Below are 22,547 nucleotides of genomic sequence, written 5' to 3' on the forward strand. Positions count from 1 at the left end.
AAATTTTCATCATACAAAATTGCACAATTCATCCAATCAACACATATGTACTGTATTTCTCCTCAACATAATAATGTTTTGGAGCATACACTTCCTTATTCTAGTAGTAGAGAAGTTCACTTAAGGGGGAATTAAGCAAAACTAAAAATGGGTTTTGAGTGTGCTCTCAACAATAGACAAATAAAAGAAACTGGATATGTGACTGTCACTGAAGGAACATATTTATTATGTCTTGATTATTGTTGAAAACATGCGCACATAAACAATAGAAAACAGAAAGAAACTATTTAAAAAAAGCCACAACAGAGAGGATGATTGTACAAGCTCTAAAAAATAACATTTTAAAAACCGGTAGCTGATCTTGTGCCCTCTTGATAAAATGAATTGAAATTGACTGAAATTTGCAAAGTCCCAGGATGGTATAGCCTTGAGCATTTTGTGTGATTAAAACGAGACCCATCATTACAAGTTAGAAAAGTTCCATTCACCCACCAATGAAGCAATGCTATACAGTAGATTTGATCAGGCTGTAGCCGGGGGTTGTAGTTGGAGTTCCGAATGTGTTTGCTTATTAAAGATGAGAACCATTTTAAGTTAGACAACAAAAAAACAGTGCCAAAGGTATGGTGGCAGGCCCGATACATCTTTCCAGTGGGTCTGTTGTTCTATGGAGGTACTGAACATCTTTGTGACTTGCTTTTACACGCTGCAGTCACATCAACACAAGCGACTCCAAACCGACCAATGTTGTGCCATAGCAAATAATGTAATAGCTTGGATCGGCCTGGAGACTGTTTGGTCAATGTGGCCGCAGCATAACAGAAAGCAATTAATCTGGCAACTACATGCACTGCAAAAACTCTGGAGTTGATTTAACACCAGCCCGGAATCTATATATGTCCACACCAAACAACACCGGTTTGGTATTGGTCTAACATCAGACAGATGTTAATACAACACCAATGAGTATCAAACAGCATCCGTTTGATTCCAAACTGGTGTTGTTTCAATACTTCTCTGGTGTGGACATACATAGATTCCAGGCAGGTGTTAAATCAACATCAGAGTCTTTGCACTGTGGCATACTCTGGCACAGATTGCAGAAAAGCTGATGAAAAAAAAATCTGCATTGGCTGTTAAACTGGTTTTATGAAGGTTCCACAAATGTATTTGAACCTTCATTACTTCCATAAACACCTAATCTGTCAGCAGTACCTGTGAAAATTTGCAGTCCAAGGAACATGATAATGGTGATGATATAATGTACATGTGAACACATTTATAAGTACATCTAATATATGACAAGCAGGCTAACCCTTGATACATTGTAGCTCAATATCCTTTTCATTTGAGATTTTCTCTAATCACGTGCAACATCAATAATAATGAACATAAAGCTTGAAATTTTGACGGGTCTACTCTGGAATTTGTGCATAATAGTCAAATAGAAGAGAGATATACAATGTTAAGCAAAACTGGTACACCTTACAAGGCCATTCTAAGATAACTAGATTACAAATACCGGTATCGCAGAAAAATTATAAAAAAAGTACATTGGAGAATTCATTATACCATATGCCCCTAGTGACACTGCCTCCATCTTATTACAGTAATTGATATTCTTTATCAACAGTCAGAAAAATTGTTAAATAATTCATCAACTAATTTGATTTATTGATGTACCTCTGTCGAAACTTTCAAAAATCTTCTAAAAACTTTGCTATCTAACTCTTAGCTCTTTATGCGCCTTGAGCACTCTACAGAGTGGATGTGGCGCTTCAGAAGTCTCATTATTATTATTTTAACAAAATATACAAAGAGCATTTTACTTTTTCTATATTCATGATTGATGTATAGATGTAACTGATTCTGGGTGTGCAGGATATAATTCAAGCAAATGTAGTATTTAGTACAAAGGCACCACAAACAATAATGAATAATTAATAATCAGTGAGTACAACAGCATAGAGTGCACAGAATATGAGTTAATTGGATTTCCAACTGCAGGTGATTATTTATCTGCCATGAAAAAAAAAATGTTACAAAAATCATGTAGAATGACTGAAATATCAATTGGTCCGGTCGATGGGATGAAATAAAAATATTATAAAAGATAATGCAAAAAGGAAAACGAAATCTACAGCGAATGTCTGATGCCTAAAACGCCACCAGAGCTGTTAAAATCACGATACAAAAATATACACTGAAAACATAACAGGGTGGTGATATCAATGGCTTACACAGGAGAAATGAAGAGATATTGCAACACAGCTGACAAGTTGATAACTTTTTAGCATTATACAGTCAACTCAAATGAAAATAGACAATATTCATGCAAGCTATTTGAGTGCAAACATGTTTCTCCCATGATGCGAATGACTCTATGAAGTGCAGTGTTATTCAATTTCTTATCTTGACTACAGCCATGCAACCGAAAGGCAAAGGCCTTGCAGGTCTCCACTACATGTATATATTACAGGATACAAAGACAGGTGTACATTTATTATTAAAAAAAAAAAAAAATTTGCTTGCACAAAAATTGTAGTCATCAAATAGTGAGGATCAACAACATATATGTACAATTTAATTGAGTGTTTTGTATTCTTCTTGTCAAATTTGATTCTTGATTGTTTTGGATATATTAAAAGACTTTATGATGTCGCTTAAGACAACAATTTGGGTGTACGTACGTTACACTGTGATTTGCAGGTTTCAAAACTGCCTACTGGGTAGAATTCATATGTCCCAACATAAAGCTTGAAGACATCAAGAAAACTTGCTGAATTATTTCTAAAAGAGGTACATCGTATTGTACATAGCGAACCCATTTATATATGCACACTGGCGTACGATATGTATAGTACAACTTCCACACTAGCGCCATGGTTATGGTTGGGTAAGTGTAAGTTTCTCATGGCCAAGTTAAATGGGACTAAATTCAAGCTATAACCTGCTAAGAAGCATCTGGGCCCCGTTGCATTAAGTTACCTTGCCATGCAGATGGTAGCCTGCATGCAATCCTTAGTTGTGATTGGCTGTTGATCAGCGTTACCATGGTAGATACATGTACCATTGGATTGGCAAAGTAAAACCATAATAGAAAATTTTATGAAACAGGGCCCTGCTATTCTTTGATCACTGTTAGCTACAGCTTATTAACTGAGGCCCTCTTATGTATGCATCAAGGATGCAGTCTAGGCCAGTAGTTCCGAGTCTCAAGGACGCTGGAGAAAACCATCTCCCATAGATTTTGCACGCAGGACTCCGGCCAAGACCAAGGCTGGCAAAACGCAGCCTCGAGGTCAGCCTCCGACTACATCCCTGGTGGATGTTTCTTAAAGCTGTTCTTAAGTAAGGAGCTTCTTTAAGAACAACTGGTGATCCTTTCTTGTGGTAAATGATATGCACCATTCAATGTTCATTGGTGATAGATTAGCACGTAAGAAAGGTCCACCAGTCGTTCTTAAAGTCGATCTTAACTTATGAACAGCTTTATGAAACACCCTCCTGGTATGCATCATCATTAAAGAGCAAGCTCGACAATGACATTCTCCTCGGAAACCAACAAGCATAACACAAACATTGAAAATATATATCATAGGCAAATTGAAAAACACCCTGTTATACTGTACGTAACGATATTCTAGTCCTTTTTTTACATCACGATAGATAGAAATATTTCCCTCTATAAAATTGGTGAGACACACGTAGAAAGTTGGCTTGTTGCTTTAAATGGTTGGATGGTGTGGATCTGCAATGTGTTCCAAATGCGATACCTGAGGTACAATCAACGGGATAGAAGAAAAACCACTAAAATCTACTCAAGATAACATTCATTGAGGGGCATATCGATGACTGTCTTCGAAATCATTAAAAGAAGTTAAGAAGCTCCACATCAAAGACCAATGTTGAATTGGGAGGGATAGTGGAAATAGCCGTTAAGGAAAATGTGATTTCAAAAGTTGGTAAACAGTGAGTTAACGTGAATAAAGAGTTTATTGCCCAGAGGGATTAATCTCATGGCACGTTACAACTTTTAACCTTTGGGTCAGAATGGCATTGTGGAAAACTTTCCAGTTGAAGCTCAGAAGCAATTTCATAATGAAGGGTAGTTGACTAGTTGTAAGATGGTAATAAGTGGAACGCCTCTGGCAGTCTTGCCTGCATTACGCGATTCAATACAGCATCAGTGCTGACTTTGAAAACAGCTATTGAATAATTAGTCACAAAAAAATACATTCATGTGATAATAAAATACTATGTCCATTAACCCTATCTAGATCGGGGTATTTTGGGAGTTCCTATGGCCGGGGGGGAGGGCCTCCCAGGCCCCCCCTAAGATCTCCGCCGTCGACCGCGCGATAGCGCCGAAAATTGGCACGCGGATTGCCTGGGACATAATCTACAAGATTGTATAGTAATTTATTTCATGCGAATCGCTATTAAGTGAATATGCTAATTTATGCGTAATTAGTATGCAAAATCATACTCTTTCCTCTAACTCCCTAAATAAAGCTCCAAATGTACTAATTTTTGGTATAGAAACTCTTTGTGGTGTCCTTAGCAAGAGTACAAGAAAAACCTTGTGATATCAAATTTTATCAAATCAAATACATTTTCTTATGTATTATATTGTTTTTGCAATTTCTTATGTATTTCTTTGTTTTTTTACCTTTTGTTTTTCATTGTTTTTTCAATATAATTTGTTGGGGACTCTTCTGTGATCATAAAAAGCATAAAATGAATACATTTAGACTAGCAAAACTAAAAATAATCATACATTTATGAATTTTGGTTGAAAACACAATTTGCATCGACTTTGTACATGAAATCACGTTTTTGAGCAATTTTCGGTCTGACATGCTCTTACATAATGTTTGGTAATTTCGGAACCACGTACCCAGGTGACGTAAAATTGGTCTGAAAAGTTGCGCAAGACTTGAAAGTAAAAACTCAGCGAGCGGTGCGGTCAGAAAATTTCGCACAGCGAAAATATTGCGCGATTTGTTGAGGGGGGCCTCCGAGGCCCCCCGCCTAAATAGGGTTAACCCAAAATGACTTTTGACCATGATCATATGACCAAAGACGTGTGTAAAACAATTAACCACACTTGATTACCCTTATGTCTATCGTTTCATGAATTACATCCATAAACTTTCTAAGTAATACCAACTCAACAAAAAAACCCATTACGGCCAAAATTTATTGACCTTAAAATGACCTTTGATCTTGGTCATGTGACCTGAAATGAATACAGGATATGCAGGGATTCATGGTTGCTCTTATGTCCAAGTTTCATGAACTAGATCCATAAATTTTCAAAGTTATGACGATTCCACAATTACCCACAACATCACCAAAGTTTTTTACCCTAAATGACCTTTGACTTTGGTCATGTGACCTGAAACTCGCATAATATGTTCAGGGATACTTAATTGCTCCTATGTCCAAGTTTCATAAACTAGGTCCATATGACATTTCAAAAACTTAACCTTGGTTAATATTTCGATAATGATTCCCCCAACATGGTGTAAGTTTGTGGACCCTCATGACGCAAAATTGGTCTCAAAAGATGTGCAATACTTTTAATAAAGTAAAAGGTCAGTGAGCGACGTGGTCAAAAAAATTCACACAGCAAAAATATTGCCCGCATTGTTCATGTTGGAAGGGGCCTCCGGCCCAGATAAGGCTAAGAATACATCAGTCCCATAGAATCACGTACCGGTCACCCCTCAGCTACCCGTTTATTCATTATATCAAGCTGTATACATCAATCTTATAATGTGTCTCTAAGCAAGAATGGCACTGTTGAAGGATGTGTATATAAAGTTGAGCCCAGAAGTTTACATACACCCAGAAAAATTCTTATAAAATATTTGTGCTATCATGACAAATTTTATATCAAACACGGAAAAAGCGATTTTGTGTCTCGCCCACTTATGAAAATAACCAGAAATATAGTGATTTGCGAGGGCACGCCACAGAATTGTATCGAAACTTCATTGTGAAATGACTGGGATGGAATAACACTTGTCATAAAAGCCTTGCACATAAACTTTAATGTTGACCTGAAAATGACCTATGACCTTACCATGTGACCTCCGACTGCAGCCTAACATGCAGGCCCCCCAAGTCCATCTACCATCCAAGTTTGTTTGAAAAGTGACTCACGGTTGCAGAGTAAGGCGTCATAAGAGAGTCTTGCATCTAAACTTTAATGTTGACCTGAAAATGGCCTTTGACCTTACCATATGACCTCCGACTGCAGCATAAGATGCACGTCCCCAAAGTCCATCTACCATCCAAGTTGGTTGAAAAGTGACTTGCGGTTGCGGAGTTAAGTGTCATAAGAGAGTCTTGCATGTAAACTTTAACATTGACCTGAAAATGACCTTTGACCTTACCATGTGACGTCAGACTACAGCATAAGATGCACGTCCCCCAAGTCCATCTACCATCCAAGTTTGGTTGAAAAGTGACTTGCAGTTGCGGAGTTAGGTGTCATAAGAGAGTCTTGCATGTAAACTTACAAGTTTGGTTGAAAAGCGACTTACGGCTGTGGAGTTATGTGTCATTAGGTTTGTGACGGACGGACAACAGACGACATTTTGATCCCTAAGTCTTGCCTTCACCTCTGGTGGGCGAGACATCAAATGAGTATGTCATGCCCCTTCATCACATTGCTTTGTCATCAGGAGCTGAAAAATATTTAGGTGTCATTTTCCCCAAATAAATCTTCACATTTTATACAAATCAAAAATCAAATCTTGACAAAAACATTTATTTGTGCTGGTTACTTCTTAACACAAACATTTCAGATGACACTTTTTTGTTCAGCAGTGACATATCATGATAGAAAATGTAATATAAATCATAGATTTGAAATTTATATATTTCTATGAAATGATGTTTGAAAATACAATAACAAACAATAGAATACATTTGGCACAAATATTACCTTTTTTCTCCAATGAAAATATGATTTAATCCCAACGGCATTCCAATCATGTGAAAAAGCTTAACACGCCCTTTAATTTGATACCAAATTTGTCATGGTAGTATTTATATCTCCTCAAGATATAGTACATTTTACGATGTTTGGCAAGTGAAAAAATTTCACAATTTCCATGGGTGCATGTAAACTTTTGGCCTCAACAGTATGTGAACATTTACTTTAAAATCCACCATTCTTTTCTCTTTTGTTTCTGAGACATCTTGTATTGAAGTAAAAAAAAAAAGGATATACTGGTGGGTATCCTTTGGCTCCATAGGCATAATCTGGAGAACAGGTCAACGTGGCTCTTTCTCCCTTACTCATCTACAAGAAAAATTAACACAGGAAAATATTACAAGTGGAAGTCCTCTGGCAGTCTCATGATGTAGCAAGTGATGACCCTGACAACAACTAGGATGGATGGTTATCCGTAACATCATAAAATAAAAAGTTCATCGCCCTTTAAATGATCATGTGACCTAAGACCCGTGTAAGATGATCAGTGATACTTGTTCGCCCTAATGCCTTAGTTTCATTTGATTGATCTATTTATTTTCTCAGTTATGAAGACATTCTTAAAAAACACCTCCTGTGGGTAAATTGTTTATACTTTTTTTTCAGAATGCAATTGCCCATCATCATGCCCCCCCCCCCACTGAAATTAAAGAAAATTTGTGTTTTGAGACTGTTATAGACAATTCATATGTAACTTGTCTAGACATCAAACATATTATGTTTCTTAAACTTTGCAGATTTTCTTCAGAGACCTAAACAGAATCACAGATTTTAGTTTTTAGGAGAGCGATTTTGTGCCCATATTGTCTAAAGCACGCAGCAATGTGCAATCTTGCTCGCATGCCTCAAAAACAAAGTGCAATATGACAATACGGGAAAAGAACCCAAATCTGGCAGAACAAACAATTTATTTTTAGAAACATTATAATGTACACATATAAGAACAGGCAAAAACAGGACTGTTGTCGACTCAGCTATTGTAAATACAGGAGAATGATTACCTGGGCTACACCTTCATCCCATCCTTTGATAACCTGGCCTTGCCCAAGTTTGAATTCAAATGGCTTTCCGCGGTCCCTTGAGGAGTCAAACTTATTCCCGTTTGTAAGGGTTCCTGTAGTTCATATGGGAGTTGATTTCAATATTAAACATGGCAGAAGAATTGTCAAGCAGTTGTAAATAAATGCTTTTGAAAAACAAACATGATTTCTTGCATGAAAATATATCAGTCATACACGTATGTACATGTCCTTGTTGCACATGAACGAGGTGGTTCGCAAACCTCGAGTCTCGCGTTTTTTTGTGGTCAATAAAATATGCAATATCTTTTGACCCCGAGATGATCTTTAACCTTATTATCATCCTTACAAACACACGTGGTACTACCCAAGGAATACATGTATTTTTACCCAATGTACATTAAATACAACGGATGCAGAAATAAAGAAATGATTTCAAGCAAGTTTAATAAACAAAAACTTTTAATAAAGGATGGACATGACCCCATATTGTCACTCAATCTTTTGACCCCTAAAGGCCACCGCACACCTTAAGACTGTTCGCGACTTTTTGGAACAAATCGCATTTTGCTCATTTTCTGAAAATGTGAATGGAACATATCATTTTATTTGAGGTTAACGTTAATTAAAAGAATACTTATACAACCATTTTGAAAGATGCAAGCCTTTATTTTGGAGTAAATGCAAAATTAGTTTCAATTCATAGCCAATTGTACGACTGCTATGACGTCATTACGACTAGATATTAAATTTGTTTTTATTATAAGAAGGATGATAGCATAGTCACAGATTTGAATATGGGTATTCGTAGGATGATTTCAAACATCACACAGTAAGATATTCTAAGTCTCAATATTAGCATCAAATTCTACTAGGTTTTATTCCGAAATCGGGTCGCAGACCGAACGTAAGGTGTGCGGTCGCCTTGATGGACACACATGTGGTATTACCCAAGGATCATATGTACCAAGTGTGAACATAATTGATGCAGAAATAAAGAAATGAGAGCAAGTTAAACCAAAACTTGACCATTTGACCCCAATATCCTCAACAACACACATGGTAATTTGGTATTACCAGAGGATCATTTGCAGCAAGTGTAAACATACATGTAACTGATGCAGAAATTATAAGAAAATGAGAGCAAGTTGCACAACAACCTTGTACCATTTTTGTATAAAACAGACTACATGTATTAAAATTTATAAACAGACTTCCAGACTAATAGGAAAAGTGATCACTACATGTAGGTCTCTGCCAAACTTCATAGGTGAGACAAAAAGAAACATTAAAATGTGGTAAATATGGGTATTAGGGGAATGATATCATCTGTCATACATGTAAAGGGAAAGAAACAGTGGGCAGAGAGGGAAAACAAAAGTAAATTAAAATTATCAAAAACTTACCAGTATAGTGAACCTGGACGGTCTGACCACTTTGGGGCTTGCCTCCTGTTGTCAGTGAAAAAACACAAAAATAATTGCTAAACAAGCTCAACAATTTGCTAGTCTTTGAAGAATAGGAGTTACACTTCGTAATCCCGAAGGATCTTTATTCCGAAAGTTCATAATTCCGAAACACGTAAATTGCCTATACCTCGATGTTCGTTAATCCAAAAACGAAAAAGGGTTTGTTAATCCGAACATTTGTGGCGTGATTCCGAAGATTCGTTAGTCCGAAAACAAATGAGGTTCGTAATTCCGAAGGTTCGTTAATCCGAAAACGAAATGAGGTTCGTAATTCCGAAGGTTCGTTTGTTCGAAAACGAAATGAACAACAAACCTCATTTCGTTTTTGGATAAACGAACCTTCGGAACGAATCTTATTTTGTTTTCGGATTAACGAACCATCGGAACAATGAACCTCATTTTGTTTTCGCATTGTCGAACCTTCGGAACAACGAACCTTATTTCGCTTTCGGATTAACGAACCTCTGGAATAACGAAGCTTCGGAATTACGAATGTATGCGAGAATAGGCCAGGCTATCCAAAAAAAGCTTGGCTCAAGAAGTCCTCAATTGCTGCTCCAGTGTAAAAGCCAACTTCTTTTCACTTTAATTTGGTTCTTTTCTTCAGAGATTGTAGGTAGATGAGATGTATAAATTTGGATTGGTGAAATAAGTATATGAGTCACTGAATGCAGTCAAGAACAGCTTCCTTTCTGGTCAGTAAAAATTTCAGCTCGCTCTTAATTCTTTAGTACGATGCACATCTTTTTCATGATTACAATAACAGCTCAGAATATTTAATTTTCATTTCTTATTACACAAAATGTCCAGAAGTTTGAGCTTGTGATTTGTGTTGGCAACATCTTGCAAGGCTGCCCTTTTAACAGTGATTAGCGCCATAATTGACCAAAAATCAAGTTTTACAACTTCAGAATTGATTTTTTTTCAAAACCGCTTGCTCGCTATGCTTTCTTGCAGAAAAGTAAAACCTAAGTAAAAAAATCTGTCCTATCAATCAGAAATCACTTTATAAAAAAAGGCTTTGATGAACTGAAATTCTACAAAACACACTTCTTCATGCAGTTGACAATCTCATTTGAAAATATTTGTTTGCACTAAAATGCTAATTTTTTTAGCTTTGACCCCCCCCTTGAACAAAAATATGTTCTGCCTCCCGTCTCAGGGAGTAAAGAAAGACATTTGTTGAGATTGGGCATGCCAGAATCAGATCACCTTGGTAATACTAATTAGTGCAATGTAAATCGCCTAGAAAAAAAATAATGTATTAAATGAACCAAGGTAACTACCGTAAGTAACGGTGTATTAACCGCACCTTTTTCTCGGCGGGAAAGAAGCAAAAGTCGGGGGTGCGGTTTATACACGGTGACGGGTCCGAGCCAGCCCGCCGTAACCCCTCCCGTACATGTACGATGTCTGCCAGTTCACAACACGTCGAGTGGCCGGGCGTAGCCGCCCAGGCAATGTCGTTTAGAGGGGTATGAGCCGCGGGTAATGGGAAGCGAACGATCTTAATTAAATGATGTCCATAACAAACGCACCCACCTTCATGACACTAATTTTGACTTTATTCTCGATTCAAAGTAGTGAAGTTCCCTGGCTAATTTAAAAGGGACGCCAAGCATACTCGGTATATTTTTGTCACCGCCAAGCACACTCGCCAATATTTTTGTCACCGATGAGCGAGAGTTGAGTGAGCTTGCTTAGAGATTGCGTTGGAATGTGGTTATAGTGCGACTTAAGCTGGCGCTATTCAAAGTCCCGTTTCGCGCCAGCTTTTTTTTTGCCTTCCTGTTTGCTTTTCATAAGATACCATGTAAACCATGCAAGAGAGAGACGGCACGAAGCCGAAAAAAACAACTGGACAAAATGTCAATTTCTTTGTTTCTTGAATCTTCCTGTAATCCCGTATCCAAAATTCATGCTAAGACATCAAATTTTCGAAAGTGATTGTGAGGTTGTGATGCAAGAAATGTGAATGTTTCTTCCTCCTACGCTGGGAAAGACACAGATCATAATTTGATGTACTGGCATGACTGGTACTGTATCGTAGTTTGCAATGTAATGGCAGTGCTATGTGTGTGCGTGTACACTGTGACTGTGAGGTGAGTGTGTAAGTTGCCAATATTGGCGGGACCGTTCTTTCTTTCTAACATTTGTAGATGAATTGATCAAGAACAGCAGATTTCCGCATACCGGTGATCTCTTTGGATACTTTGAAATATTAAAAACTTCGATTTTGTTTCTTCGTACCTCAAATATGCATGTAAATGTAAGATTTTTTTTTTTTTTTTTTTTTTTTTTTAGTCCAAAGTTGGGGGTGCGGTTAATACACGGGTGCGGTTAATACACCGTTACTTACGGTATATTATTATTTTAATATGTCTATATCATGAAATTATTTTTATTTATGCTCAAGGGTCAAAATTTTTGCTCGCTCACACCTTTCATACACTTTGTCTTGTGTGTCATGTCTGCTGCCTATTAATTGTTGTCTCATTGTTCCATACCCTGTACATTGAAAGTTTGAAAATGCCTTGTCCTTGAAGTTTTCAGGAGGGTGTCTGGAGCATCACTGAAAAGTGTCAGCATAAAACAGGCTGATTTAGGGGAAAATATGGCACATTATCTTCGGGAAGTTCAGGCTGCTAGAAAAATGTGATCTGGATTATTGACTTGCGTTTGGCATGTATGGAAAGAGAAAATTCAGGGGCTTCTTTTGACAGTAAGGACACGTTTATATGATCATTCATAAATAAGGATTTAGAGATAAATTGCAAACCTTTATTTGTGTGTTGAGATTGCCATTTCCCCATGCGTTTTCTATGGGAAATTGAAATTTCTGTTTTGCACAATTTTTTTCACTTTGTCGCAATTTTTCATAGTGATCTGGTTTCAAAATCTTTATAAAAATCACACCATCAGAAAGAGCATAAAAAATCCTATTGGACTCTTTATGGACAAGTTTTTGGCATTAATAATAAATTTGTAACAGCTCTCGGAAGCTAAAAATTTGGATTTGTGTGTGTCCCATTTACAGTCTATGGCAGAGAAATGCTGAAAATTGACCGAATTTCATTCTTCTTTTTTGCAGCCAATAATTGGAATTTTTTCAAAAATGTTACATTTCTGTCAGTATGAAGGTCATTTCTTTTCAAATTCACAAAGAAAATGTGATATTTTCTTGAAATGGTCGCATGTCATAAGGTGGTCCAATTTCGCGAACAGGGTAAAAATGGTCAAAAAAATTATTTTTTTGTATGTTATAGCTATTACCATTCTCTAAATAATGGAAAAGTCTTAAGTCTCGAATACCTTTATTTTTCCTAAAAATGACTAATTAACAGCTAACTATTACATACATGTAGACGTCAATGTAAATGTGAATTTTGAAATGTGTTTTTCTCAAATTGGACCTGCTGCACATAAAATGGTGTCAAAAGTTAATGCAACATTGGATCACCCTAGTAAATTGCAGTTGTAATCTTGAAACATCAATAATTAAATCTGTACCAAAAATCAAATAATTATCTATTATTGTATGCATATTAATTATACTAATTTATTAACAGTATTTAATTTCACATTTTTGCCCCCAAAATACCTGTCACTGTATTTACATGTATATGCTTGGCAAAATGACAACATCATGGGTAGAAATGTTTGCTGCAATGATACACAACATTTGTACTAAAAATTAAGATTACAAATTAGATAATTAACCAAATCTCTCCGGTTTACCAATTGATTAGGTTGCAGATCAGAGCTGACATACACATGTATTTCATTGCTGCATATTTCAAAATTGTCAAAGTCTTATGACATTTAGTTGTTCCCTGCTATAAAACGCCCAGAAATATGAGGATAACAGTCATATTACATATTATAGTAAGTTGTTAATTAGGTTTAATTAATATTTTATCATTTACCACATCCACCGGCTCCGCCACCCGTTACTTCAAACGTAAAGTGCTATAGTTTTTGTTCCTGATATTGTATTGATTTAATTCATAGTAATATATTTAGCCTATAGTTTTAGCTTCAAAATGAGATATTACTCAATGAATTTGGTCAAGATACTGTGATGTAGCAACAATTTATCCATGGCACCGTGTGGAAAATTGTTCATACGCCACCCTTTTTGCATACCCAACATATGAAATGCGACCATCTGTCTTTCTTCGTTTCTGTCTTGCTTTCTTTTTGTCCTTCATTTTTTTTTGGGGGGGGGTAATGAAAGGCTAGAAAAATAAACTTGCGCCTTTTCTTAATGTTTTCTTTATTTTTGGGGACCAGTAGATTTTAGGTTCGGACCAGTAAAAATTTGAAAAACTGTGTATCTACTGGTCCGACGTGAATAGGTTGGACCAGTAGAAAAAATGGGTTAGTGTGGAGCCCTGCCTATAGGCCTACATGTACATACATATCGCGATTTGTGCCCGCTGCTTTGCGCTTGTACATGTAGTTGTGCGTGCGTTCGGAACTTGTCGCTCGCATTGATTGGCCAAGATATCGAAAATTTAAGTGGAAAGCCTTGATAAAAGCACAACTCGTTGACGGCTGCCATACTTCTCCGGCAGAAAATTAAAAAATAAGGAATAACCCAGGGAATAACTCATTTGTAACGTATATTTTCGATATTTTATACATTTTACATTGTATCAATAGAAAGATTAGACTTTTAGAGTCTAACGAAAATAGTGGGCCTTCGTTCAAGATATGTTAGGGCCTATTTAGAATCTAAAAGAAATGAAAAATCTGGACAAAACCCTCCCTCCGAATTGTCGGGCCAGATTACACATCCAGGCTCGCACTATCGGTGAATGGGGATTTGTCAGAAATTGTTGAATAGAATCTACATGTAAATCCCCAGAAACAACGGTTATTCCTGTCTACGCAGAAGCGTGGCGTGACGTCATGTACTGCTATTGATAAACGCAACCGGTATCGTTCCTCTGAACCCAGCTCGGTGTTGGAGCTCGGTTCAGCGGACTTTTTTACGTTCTGAACACCAACACCGAACACTATGGAAGCTTAAAAGTGCCACCGAGATGTTGAGATAATTATCTCGGGAAGTCGACATCTTGATAGCAAAAGATAAGATGACGAGATCCCAGATCTCATCATGTCGACATCTTTTAGAAGAGATGATGAGATGACAAGATCCCGGATCTCATCATGTCAACATCTTTAAGAAGAGATGATGAGATGACAAGATCCTGGATCTCATCATGTCAACATCTTTAAGAAGAGATGATGAGATGACAAGATCCCGGATCTCATCATGTTGACATCTTGTAGAAGAGATGATGAGATGACAAGATCCCGGATCTCATCATGTTGACATCTTGTAGAAGAGATGATGAGATGACAAGATCCCGGATCTCATCATGTTGACATCTTGTAGAAGAGATGATAAGATGACAAGATCCCGGATCTCATCATGTCAACATCTTTTAGAAGAGATGATGAGATGACAAGATCCCGGAACTCATCATGTCAACATCTTTTAGAAGAGATGATGAGATGACAAGAACTCAGGGGCCTGTTGCATGACGAGATGAGCGATACGTAGGAACGTCCTAGGACCATTCTTCCGAGATAGGAAGATTGGCGACAAATCAGCGTTTTCCGTTTCACGAAGGCAATGTTGTCTTCCAAGTCCGCGACATCGTTTAATATCGATAGTATCGAAAAAATATTTAGTCTTCATCGTCACCTGAACCTTTTATTTTGGAATGACGACTTTTCATAAAATCATTTATTTCAATAAAAGGAGATCAAATGATGTTTTATTTATTACTGATTGTTGAATTGATGTATGGAGCTTACTTTATGAGGTAAAAAGAGAAAAAAAATGAAGATTCACAAACATAACTGAATAAAATCGAAATTGTCATTATTTCCCTTATTTATAACACGGTGTCCTTTTAGAGACACCTTTCATTGATATTTCAACGAAAGAGACCCTTGTCCGATATAAAAATTGATTTTACTAAGTAATTTCGACATTTTATTTGTTCAATGTTCTGTATTTTTATAGAATACTTATATATAGCGATAATTTTGTAAATCATGTGTTAATATGTTATTTGTAGAGGTAAAAATAGGGTTTTAATGGAGTAAACAAAATAAACAGTGTCTGATTGTATGAGACTAAAAAGGAAAATATGAGAGGCTGCATGTGAAAAAACAAATTTAATTATTTTATTTGTTAGATATAACGCAAGAAATACAAATGTGAGTGTTTAGAGTATGACATACCTCAGTTGCATGATAACTAACCGAAGACAAGGAACATGAACATTGCTGCAAACATGTCCAAGTGAATAAAGTTGTGCCTTGCAATAATAATGAAAACATAGAAAAAGTTGTGCAATCCGCAATGGAAAAAATACTATTAACAGAAATAATGCTTAAAATTACAACGATCATACACGTTGGTCATATTTAAAGTTGATCACTTAATTTATGGAAGCTTATGATTATAATAATATAAGATTTAAGAACATACAAAATATGTTCAACATTTCAATTCTTTTAACATGACATAAAAAAAGAGCCGAAAGGCTGCTACCCTACGATTTTAAATGCGCCTATTCGCATGGACTTTCCATAATATTTTATTTGATGAACTTATCTTCATTTGTAATTATTGTGATGGATTCGTAAGCGTCTAATCTGTATCTTAAATTCAATTAGCTTTTTTGTTACTGCAGATTTTGTTTGTTTCACTGTATCCCAAATCCAAGAATCCATTTTCATTGATTAAAATTTACCTCATCAAAAAATAATAATCATAATGAAAATGAAACAAAAATAAATAAATGATTTAGCATGTTTAACATCTTAATTTTGTATTGTTCCTTTTTTTTAGCTGAACGTTATAAATACTTTTTTTCCTTACATAATTTCTTTTAAAGAAATTGTTTTCATGTTGTTTAATTGTCTACAATGAGAAAGCATGAGCGGTCAGAGAGATAGTGAAGTGCTGCCCATTTCGATAGTTCAAGTTTATTTTCTTTTTTAATGGAATAGGGGTGGGGATAGGGCGGAGGGAGAATAAAAGAAAACATATTTTAAAAAATTTGGGCCTCTGACATTACCCCCGAAGAAGTTAAAATGACATCCGTTTTTGGTCGTCTTTTCGACCTGAAATTGATGACAACTAGCCCCCACACAAAGAATAACTTGGCGCCATCCCAGATAAAATGCATCATCAACCCCCTAAAAAATATGTTTAAAGGTGATATGTCAGAGTGGCTTGCCGTAAACGCATTTTCTCTCAATGCCGACGGTGGCGGGCGGTGTGCAAAGAAGATCATGCCTACGTAGGACATGTCTGGAGGTGTCTTTCCAAGGACCATTCTTCGTATCGCCCAAATCGGCTTTGTGAAACAGTTGAGCGATATCTCGTTCTTACGTGGAATGGTTCTACGAAAGACCATTTCATGCAACAGGCCCCGGATCTCATCATGTTGACATCTTGTAGAAGAGATGATCAGGTGACAAGATCTTGGATCTCGTCGTGTCTACATCCAGTGGAAGAGATGATCAGATGTCATGATCTCGTAACTCGTCATGTCTACATCTTTAGGAAGAGATGATTAGATGACATGATCATGGATCGAAGATCTTGTCATCTATGTCGACATGACGAGATCCGGAATCTTGTCATCTGATCATCTCTTCTAAAAGATGTCGACATGAGAACCGGGATCTTGTCATCTTATCATCTCTTCTACAAGATGTTGACCTGATGAGATCCTGGATCTTGTCATCTCATCATCTATTCTACAAGATGTTGACATGATGAGATACGGGATCTTGTCATCTCATCATTTCTTCTAAAAGATGACGACATGACGAGATCCGGGATCTTGTCATCTCATCATCTCTTCTAAAAGATGTCAACATGATGAGATCCGGGATCTTGTCATCTCATCATCTCTTCTAAAAGATGTTGACATGATCAGATCCGGAATCTTGTCATCTCATCATCTCTAACACTAAGTTCTAAAAAGATGTCGACATGATGAGATCCAGGATCTCGTCATCTGATCTTTTGCTATCAAGATATCGACTTCCCGAGATAATTATCTCAACATCTCGGTGGCACTTTTAAGCTTCCATAGTGGCATAGAACACCGTACCGGTACTTGAAATCACCCAGTATCATGAGTATCGGCACAAATCCACGCCACGGCCCCGCGGCCGCACAAGCCCTTCCAGTTCCAGTTCAATGTTGAACTGCGATTGTGCACAAAAAATACAGGGGCGTGCATGCCATTGTTGACAGAGCATGAATAGTTCAATCAAGAAGAATCTACTTCATATCTTATAATAAAATACATCATGTATCAATTTTCTTACCACTCCCTTCTTGAATAACTTTGACTTCGACACCCATTATTTTATTGTGGTTTTTTGTTTTAATTACAAACGAGACAGTCACGGGTTCCTTGTCCGGTTATTTTATCAGAGTAACGTTTATTTCAGAATTCGTGTTGCTGCCCTCTACGATTTCGCGACGAAAAATAATTTGAAGGGAGGGGGCCTACACTGAATTCTGGAAATACGTATTTCCAGTTCAGAGGGGGCCATAGAGATGTATACTAATATATCTCTATGGAGGGGGCCTTTACCACGAACCTAATTACATCAGGAGGGCTAATATATTCGTTCGACCCAACCCATTCGATTTTTTCAATTTGATATTGCTGATTGATAAAAGTGTACTAATACTAGGCCTATGATTCAAAATCTAACTCTGATTCTAGAAATGGTAATTGACTAGGACTGAAACTTGAATTAAGAAGGGGGTGAGTTTCCATAAATATGGTTTCCACACATAATATAAAGTATATATCAGTTGTTCAAACAAATAGCATGTCACAAAAATCTTCTGCCTTCTCGATATTTTGCTTTGAAAGTCTATGAAATTAGCCACCTGTCAGAGCCCGAGAGACGAGTGTACAGAAAAATCACTCTGAGTGTGACGTCACCGGAGGGAATTTAGTGTAAGAGGTGCCTGGGTGTAATACAGAAATGCTATGCAGAGAGTGAAAGATGATTTTACAATTTTTTGTCAAAGCAACTCAAATCAAACAAATAGGAATCATATGTACAAATCTTTACTTTACCTGTATAAAGAACAGTATGAATAACTATCATGAACTCTTAAATCATGATGAAAGATTGAAAACAGTGAGTTATTGAATGATATTTTCACTATTTCTCATTTATTTTATCACGATGTTCCATCAAGTGAGTAGCTGGAAAGTAATTCCGGCGGCTAGCTCAGCTCTGCGCGCGCTGCATGCCTATATGCTATATACATGTACAATACACTCAAGTACACCCAGGCATTGAGTGTGTACTGCACTGTAGTGGGGAAGTGTTCTGGTATGTCGACCCCCAGACCATCCCCATATATATCTCTATGGTCGAACCGCAGTTCATGACCATGCAGCAATCCCCTGACGTCTTTTTCTTCTTTCCTTTTGTCTTTGACACCATTTTTATATCCTGTGGATCATTTCCACTCATGGCTCATTCCACAGAACAATCTTGAATCAACTTACTATTCTTCTCGGCCTCCCGAGTTGTTTTCTACCTGTATATTTAATTACGCTAGAGGTCACCGTCAAACATACAAATGCAATTCGCAAGTGAGTTCAAGACAGCATGAAAGGTATGCGGTCCGGCAGCTCGACAGCTAGCTGCCCCGGAGCGGGTGGCCGGTCGGCACAAAGCAATTCCGCAACCAACTGTGTTTTTTGCAAGAGCCGCGTCACACGCGGATAAATATATCATGATAACACGTCTGCTACGTTATCGACTGGTGAGAAGATCTTGGTCAAATTTCATATTATTCGTCTTGAAATTATTCCTTTAGGGTCTATGGTATCATTATGAGGGAATTTACATATTTGGAATAATAGTATGGCCATAAATATAATTTTAATCATTTCCTTTTTGCAAGTTCTCCGGCTCGAAATACAACTTCAACTGCAGTTTATTCAATTGTTTCGCCACGGACACAGTCCGGAACGAAAACAAGGCATTAAAATCGTCTAAAATTGCTACAAAGAAGAACAGTTTTAACAATGTAGGGTCATATTATTGACAATATGTCTTATGATAATTATTACTTCCTTTCAACATCGTTCACATAAAATCAATAGCGATAAAATGAAGTTTTGACACAAAAGTAAATATGAAGGCGTACGTGCATAGTACACAAAACAGCACTGCCTTGTTTACTACGATACCCCCGGTGACGTCACAGTCAAAGAACACCCGTCTCGGTAGGCATTGCAGGAACGAACTCGAGGAAAATGAGTAGGGATAAATCGTTCAAATTCACTATTTTGAAAAAAGAAAATGGGGGGTCGAATCACCTCTTAGTGTTTGGTGGGTTGTAAGGTTGCTATTAATGTAAATATCTCAATATTTTGAATCGTCTTCTTAATTCAACTTGAAGGGAATTACTAGATTTGGAACTATTTTTGAGTGGCGGAAGAATTGGGGCTGTTTTACTGTTGATGAATTTGATCCCATCATAGTTATCTTCACAAATGGCAATTTATTTTAAAAATGAGCTGGCTAGTACGGTACCCTTTCCTGGTCAGATATGGAATGTCAGATATATCCTATCCAAAGGAAGTAAAACATTCGACCCTCTAATTTCACATTTATTTTTTTATGAATTTTTCTTAAACATCAAGTACACCTCAGCAAAAAATGTTGATTTGAATCAACAGAGAAAAATCAGACAAGCACGATGTTGAAAATTTCATCAAAATCGGATGTAAAATAAGAAAGTTATGACATTTTAAAGTTTCGCTTATTTTTAACAAAATAGTTATATAAACGAGCCAGTGAGAGAGTTGATGATGTCACTCACTCACTATTTCTTTTGTTTTTTATTGTTTGAATTATACAATATTTCCATTTTTACGAATTTGACGATTAGGACCTCCTTGCCTGAAGCACAAAATGTTAAAATAATATGGAATTCCACCTGTTCTGGGAGGAATGAAACTTCATTTCACATGACAATGACGAGAAATTCAAACTATTTCATACATGTATTTTATACTATAAAATACAAAAGAAATATTGAGTGAAAGGATGCCATCTGTTCCCTTATTAGCATACTGACCGAGATGTGCATATAACTGTACGGTGAAATGAAGCAAAAATTTAAAATGTCATAACTTTCTTATTTTACATCCGATTTTGAAGTCCAGTGTAATGCTTGTTGAATTTTTCTCTTTTTATTCAAATCAAGTTTTTGTTGGGGTGGACTTGTCCTTTAAGTGCCATTTTAACACACAAGTCTATGGAGAATGTTTTACACGCGTGACACCTGAAAAATAACTTGGAATTTTGATTGAATCATGAGTCGTCACAATTCCCCCATCGATTGAATTGAATTGATTGTTCAAGAAGGATTTATTCACTGCTTAACACACCGGTTATACCTCAACTTACAATGTATATAGGCCCTACACTTAATACACAGCTATAGAAACAAAGCAAAAAAAATGGTGATAACATGTATATAATAAGGAAATCATTTTGGGCAGAATCCACCCATGCACCCCATAACAAAACTTGATTTGAATAAAAAGGGAAAAATTCAACAAGCATAACACTGAAATTTTTGCCAAAATTCGGATGTAAAATAAGAAAGTTATAAAATTTTAAAGGAGAATGAAAACTTTGGACCAAGAAAGCTTGTGTGAAAACAGAAAAATCAAAGAAATAGATTAACAAAAGTTTGAGAAAAATCGGACAAATATTGAGAAAGTTGAGCATTTGAATATTGCGATCACTAATATAGCATGATCGAAAAGGAACCTGATAAAGAATGTTTGCAGGCAATGAGATGATACATATCTCAACAATAAAATAAAAATCCCAGCGCGAAGCGCGAGCTGAAAATGGTGATATTCTGACCTCAAAACCCAGTTGTAATGAAGATATGAGCGCGAACAGAAAATCTCGATTTCCAACCAGAAAACTAAACATTCGATCTATAAGCACTTTTTTTAAAATAATATTATGTTGGCCATGCATGGCCCATGGAGGTGGGCCGGCTGGGATGCTGTGGCCATATAGCACCTGCAAAAAAAATCCTTGGTAGCGCTGCGTGTATTATTTTCCATAGGAAGCACCCGGAAGTGTGGTAGGTGTGACAAATGCCGCAGAAATGTAATGAAAATGAACATTTTTATATAGGACCCCCCCCCCTTTTAGATTTTTCATAAACTGTGCACTTTGAAATAGTGCTTATATATTCACCACAAGTTTTTCAGACCAGCTCAACTCGTGCTTCGCGCTGGCATTATTGATTTTAATAATAAAGAAAAATAATTTAGAATGCCCTATTCTACTAGGTCATTCAATCTAAATCTAAACAAGTGTTCAGCTACACAACTTGGTATTCTAGCTTTTAATTATTTAAAACGTGCTCAAACTATTATATAAGGTTTCAGATCAGAATATAAAAAATATATTGTGCTCGCACTTCGCGCTCATATTGAAGACGACCCAAATGACTCATCCTTTCCCTGATTTACAAAACATGGCTTGAGTGTTTTAGGTCTGAAATCTCAATTTTGTTTCCGCTCGCTTCGTATACTCGCATCAATATTGTATTGTTCCATATAGTCCTATTCTGTTGAGTAGTAAAGTAAGATACTGTCGAGTTTTTAGGTCATTCAGAATGTCAAAATTTCTTTCTTTCACTCACTCTCCCTTTCTTTCTTCCGCCGCTCTATATCTTTATTCCTTTCTGTTTTTAAGGGGGACGTGTCGTCTCCCGTCCCCGCTTCTGCCGCCTAAATTCCTACTCCAGCTGTAAAATGCTCTCCAAACATTTTTTTTTCACTCTTCAAATTTTGAAGAAAAAGTTTCTCATCCATTACGTCAGTGTTAGCTCCGATCCCTAGATATTATAGGCATATGCTCGATACATCTAAAATTATGGCCAACAGCTTGACTGATCTGATTGCAAATGCTTAGTATTACGATGCTAATATA

At 36.7% G+C, this 22,547-nt stretch overlaps 1 protein-coding gene and 1 long non-coding RNA gene across 2 annotated transcripts; both read right to left on the bottom strand.

The window, feature by feature from the left end:
• Positions 1–205: 205 nt before the first annotated feature.
• Positions 206–18,008, bottom strand: LOC121431368 (peptidyl-prolyl cis-trans isomerase Fkbp12-like). The gene is made up of 5 exons (XM_041628909.1): positions 17,868–18,008; positions 9,435–9,479; positions 8,011–8,123; positions 7,245–7,318; positions 206–3,925 (listed from the first exon to the last, which is right to left on the bottom strand). Exons 1-5 carry the CDS (start codon positions 17,902–17,904, stop codon positions 3,871–3,873), a joined length of 324 nt encoding a protein of 107 aa, XP_041484843.1. The 5' UTR covers positions 17,905–18,008; the 3' UTR covers positions 206–3,870.
• A 288-nt stretch (positions 18,009–18,296) lies between these two features.
• Positions 18,297–19,979, bottom strand: LOC121430817. The gene is made up of 2 exons (XR_005972073.1): positions 18,854–19,979; positions 18,297–18,817 (listed from the first exon to the last, which is right to left on the bottom strand). It is a non-coding gene; the product is annotated as an uncharacterized LOC121430817 (long non-coding RNA).
• Positions 19,980–22,547: the final 2,568 nt, after the last annotated feature.

The sequence above is a fragment of the Lytechinus variegatus genome, chromosome 17 (genome assembly GCF_018143015.1).
Source record: "Lytechinus variegatus isolate NC3 chromosome 17, Lvar_3.0, whole genome shotgun sequence".
NCBI lineage: Eukaryota > Metazoa > Echinodermata > Echinoidea > Temnopleuroida > Toxopneustidae > Lytechinus > Lytechinus variegatus.

Excerpts from the sequence above, each read along its gene's own strand:
- LOC121431368 (XM_041628909.1), bottom strand. The coding sequence starts at position 17,904 with ATGGGTGTCGAAGTCAAAGTTATTCAAGAAGGGAGTG. Across the intron at positions 9,480-17,867 it reads AGTTATTCAAGAAGGGAGTG|GAGGCAAGCCCCAAAGTGGT; the intron begins GTAAGAAAATTG and ends CACTGACAACAG. Across the intron at positions 7,319-8,010 it reads GGGATGAAGGTGTAGCCCAG|ATGAGTAAGGGAGAAAGAGC; the intron begins GTAATCATTCTC and ends TTTTTCTTGTAG.